Raw genomic sequence first — 4,721 nt, 5'->3', positions numbered from 1 at the left:
TACTTTTTTATACGTTAATTTATTGAAAAGTCAGTGTGATAAGCAGATGGGAATCTTCTGTGGCTACAAATTAGATGCAATTCATAATGGATAATAGAGTGACAGGTGTATGTTAGAGGTTATGGTAGCATTGTGGTATTTGCCATTGGGTTAGTAATCCAGAAACCCAGGCAAATACTCTGGGAATTGGAGTACAAATCCCACTTAGAAATTTGAAGACTGGAGAATCTGAATACAAAGCTAGTGTAAGGGTCACTGTAACCAGTGCCAGTTGCTGTAAAAAGCCCATCTGCTCCACTAATATCTCTTTAAAGAAGGAAATATGACATCCTTACCCAGTCTACATGTGACTGCAAACCCACAGCAGTGTGGTTAACTTTTAACTGCCCTGTGAAATGACCCTACCAAATGAGAACTTGAGAACAGCTAAGAGATCCAAAAGCCTTAATTTTCTATTCGCATTGCATTTCAAATTTGTAATCTGCACCAAGTGTCTTCACACTTTTCATATATTGTTCATTTTTATCTGATCTTCACAGCCCAAGGTGGTTACAGATACTGATGAGACTGAGCTGGCAAGACAACTTGAGCGACTGGAGCGGGAAAATGCTGAAGTTGATGGTGATGATGATGCTGATGAAATGGAAGCAAAAACTGAGGAGTAACTAACTGCTGGCTACTGGACGTTGATGAGGAAAGAACAAAACTCCATTCGTAATACAGACTCCAAAGTTATCAGTATTGGATGTACCCAAAAGACTTCAAGCAAGAGTATTTGATTTTTCATTTACATAGATTGTAATCGGTAATTGTTCTGATACTTTTCTTCAGTTCCAAATAGAAAATGTTCCAGGCTCTTTCCACAGTTTGTGATTGGGAATTTTTCTGTCATCCTTTATTTCTTGTTTGGAACACGAGTCAACATTTTTGGACTATAAACTATGACAACCACTAACAAACCCCCCCACACCTCCCCCACTGCCGCCAAAAGAAAAACACTTAGAAATTGCAAAATATTAATCATCCTGGAGTTCTGCGAGAATGTGTGGTTCTGTGGGAATGAAGAAAAGGCTTTTTGAGCAAGATTGTATTCAAAACATTTAGCAAAAAATCAATAAACATTAGTAAAATGAATAATTTTTGGAAGTCTTTAACATCATTTTTTCTCATGTGCCGTCAGATGCATTGCATTTGCACGCTGCAAGGAAAATCATGGCAGGTTTCATAACAAGTTTATAGCTTGCTGTAATTTTAAAGTTTGAAGGCCAAATTGAGGCTAAAAATCAAATATTTTAAGTTATATTCTGTTGTTTCTGCAGTTTGAACCTGTATTCCATATGGCAATTGCATGAAATCTTGTTTACAAGTCCAAACCACTCACTTGTAAATATTTTGCATTTTGAGAAGGAGCTTGTGTAGAATTGAACATCTTGACATTGTGTATGCCAACTTTAAGGAAGTTCTACTCATTAGTTGCTGATCTGCTGGTGACTGGTTTAGTCTGTCCTTGGCAAGAAAATGTTCCCATTATGAATGTGAAGTTGTGGTCATTGCTGTGCACAACTGGATCTATTATTTTCTCCAAAAGAGTCAACTTATTTTATTGCTAACAAACTTGGGGTGCCCCATGATATTTGGTGTGGTTCATACCAGCAATGTTGAAGTTGCAGTTTTCTGAGCAATAACATCTCACAATGTTATAGAGATAGTAGGAGCTGCAGGTGCTGGAGGATCTGAGATAACAAGGTGTCGAGCTGGGTGAACGCAGGCCAAGCAGCATCAGAGGAGCAGGAAAGCTGACGTTTTGGGCCCAGATGCATTTCTGAGGAAGGGTCTAGGCACAAAATGTCAGCTTTCCTGCTCCTCTAATGCTCCTTGGTCTGCTGTGTTCATCCATCTCTACACCTTGTTATCTCACATTGTAATATATCTTCCTTATTTGTTTATGGGATATGGGTAACACCAGCCAAACTAGCATTTGCTGCTCATCCCTAATTATTCTGGAGAAGATGGCCATGAGCTGCTGCATTGAATTGCTGCAGTCCTTGGAACACTGGGATACCCATTGTGCTGTTAGAAAGAGATTTCAGGATTTTGACCCAGCAACAGCCCTTGTCATTCTAGGTAAATAAGTTAAGTTTGGAAGATGCTCTGAGAAGCCTTTGAGTTACTACAACGCATTTTATGCGCAATGCCACTGTGTGATGGTAGTAAAGAGAGCTAATTAAGCTACTTACTTTGCTGTAGGTGGTGCTGAGCTTCCTCAATGTTGGAACTACCAGGTAAATGGACTGTATTCCATCACATACTTGAATTGTGCCTTTATGTATGATGGGCAGGCTTGCAGCATTTGTGGCCCCTCACCTGATCTTGTGCATGCAGTATTTATGTGACCTGTCTAGTTCAGTTCTGGTCAATGGTAAACCCAAGAATATTTAATCGAGGGATTCATCAGTGGTAACGCCATTGAATTTCCAGGGTCTACAGTGATTTGGTTTCTCACCTCTGGAGCAGGTGGGACTTGAAACCAGGCCTCCTGGCTTAAAGCTAGGGATACTGCCATAGCACCAGAAGAATCTTACATTCTGTGGTTGGGATGGTCATTAACTGGTGTTCATAACAATGTTATATTTTGAGGCTTGACAGTAGTGGATGATTAGAATGATCCAACCTGCTATTTTTTCCCCCCCACTCTTGATTGACCAACTTGTGACAGGTGGGGCTATTATACCTCCATTGATCTCTCCATGTCCAAAATACAGGTGGCTAATCCACTGCTAGGCCACCCATTAATGAAATGAAATTTTACCGTCACTATTCATTTCCAAATGTCTACAGTTTCAGTGGTGCATTTGTTAAACAGTATTAACTGGACATAAAATTCCAACAGCCACACTGATTCCACAATCTATAGCAATGGGAATTGCATTCATTGTTTTCTTTGCTGGTACTGATTCTCTGAACTGAGCCAGGGTGAAAATAATTGGAAATAATTTTAGTCGATCTTGTATATATTTGGTGTTAACAATGGCTGCTGAAAATTGCTAATTGGGGGCATTCATCACACATGGTGGCAGCTAACATCAAACTTAATGCATCATTATTTATGTGTTGGCTTTGTTTTGAACTATGTTTAAGAATTATTGTTATTATAGCAGGGATGGGCAAAGCTTTGGCTAGAGGACAGCACCTGCATACAAAAGTTGTATGGGGGACTGTAAATGCTCATGCCTTAAAAAAAATTAAGATCAATTTTTGTGCAATAATAGTCTTTATTGTAATGCCATGATGACATTGTATTGCAACAGTTAAACAGTACATCTACAAGAATAGTACCACTGAATTGCAGCTGTCACAGTCATATGAACTGTTGTTTTAAAATGCATGGGTTGTGAGATTCATCAATTCAGATGGAAGGATTTGTTGAAAAATTGAGATTGCATGATTCATGCATATGTTGAGACTCAGCAAAAGTATTGCACCCTTTCTACATTTCGATTCCTCATTGACCAACAGAGCATGGAGGTGATGGTGAAGTGGTTGTTGCACTGGAATAGTAATTCAGATCTCCATGCTGATGCTTCAGGGACATGAGTTTGAATCATGATTAGGTGAAAATTGACCTCAATGAAATTTGGTCTTTAAGCTAAACTATCATAACCAAGTAACCATTGTCTATTGTCATAAAATGCTAAAATCCTTGATTTAGCAGTTCAAGACTGGGCATCCATGAGGCACTGTGGGCCATCAACAGCAGCAAAATTGTACACCAGCATAATCTGCAACCTCATGGACCAGTACAACCCTGACTCCACCATTACCATCAAGCCACGGGATTAAACCTGATTTTAATGGAGAGTGTAGGAGGGCATGCCAGGAGCAGCACCAGACATAAATAAAAATGAGGTGACAACCTGTTGAAGCTACTAAACAGATTGAGCATGCCAAGCAACAAAAGTAACAAGTGATAAAGCTGAGCAATTTCTACATCCAACAGATCAGACCCAAGTTCTGCAGTACTGCCAGATCTAGTCATTAATGTTCGAGGAGAAAGCTCCACAGATATCACCATGCTCAGTGATGGAAGAGCCCAACGCATCAGAGCAAAAGATGAGACCGAAGCAGTCACAGCAACATTCAGCCAGAGGTGCCAACTCTGTGATCCACCTCAGCTGCCTCCAGTCCTCACCAGCATGATGCATTTCAGGCTTCAGCCAATTTGATTCACTCGATACGTAACAATCCTATAGTTTTAAGAGCTGTATTTTGACCTTTTTTAATGAAGAAAGTTTGAGATGAGAGGTAACGATTGGTCGTCTTCAAAGCCCCTAAAGAAACAACTTGGGAGGCCTTTTGTTTGTTTTTAAAGTCTGAATGGGTGGTGTCAAGCTCCCCACAGAACCTGAATTTCTAATTTTAGTTTTTCAGTAGTGGTTGTTGGGTTTGGAAGCTGCAGTGCATTTCTCCCTGCCATTGTCTATCTGAGCTTTCACATGATGTTTTTCCTGGACTAGATAATTGCCTGTGAGACAATCTATTTTACTGAATTTTGCCTTTTGCCAAGGGTGTGTTGGTGGGATGTACCCATATTTTATTCAGAACACTAGCTCGACCAACCAGAGTCAGTCCTCAACTGAGATTCTAATCTCCCCCAGTTATGTCTTTTTTTTGCTTTCTGCTGTTTTTTTTTCATTTTGCTTATTTTACCCAGCGCGCGCGCG

General features: G+C 40.0%; 1 protein-coding gene across 3 annotated transcripts in view; it reads left to right on the top strand.

Moving 5' to 3' along the window:
• The window catches only part of LOC125455407 (eukaryotic translation initiation factor 2 subunit 1), a 29,142-nt gene extending 28,005 nt beyond the window's left edge, over positions 1–1,137 (top strand). For all 3 annotated transcript variants that reach the window (XM_059649231.1, XM_048537294.2, XM_048537295.2), the window contains one exon: positions 540–1,137. In XM_059649231.1, the coding sequence (XP_059505214.1) occupies positions 540–665 (126 nt within the window). In that variant the 3' untranslated portion in view covers positions 666–1,137. The remainder of the gene's footprint in view (positions 1–539) is intronic.
• The last annotated feature ends 3,584 nt before the right edge of the window (positions 1,138–4,721 follow it).

The sequence above is a fragment of the Stegostoma tigrinum genome, chromosome 10 (assembly GCF_030684315.1).
Source record: "Stegostoma tigrinum isolate sSteTig4 chromosome 10, sSteTig4.hap1, whole genome shotgun sequence".
Lineage (NCBI taxonomy): Eukaryota > Metazoa > Chordata > Chondrichthyes > Orectolobiformes > Stegostomatidae > Stegostoma > Stegostoma tigrinum.
This window is presented reverse-complemented; position numbering and strand designations above follow the sequence as displayed.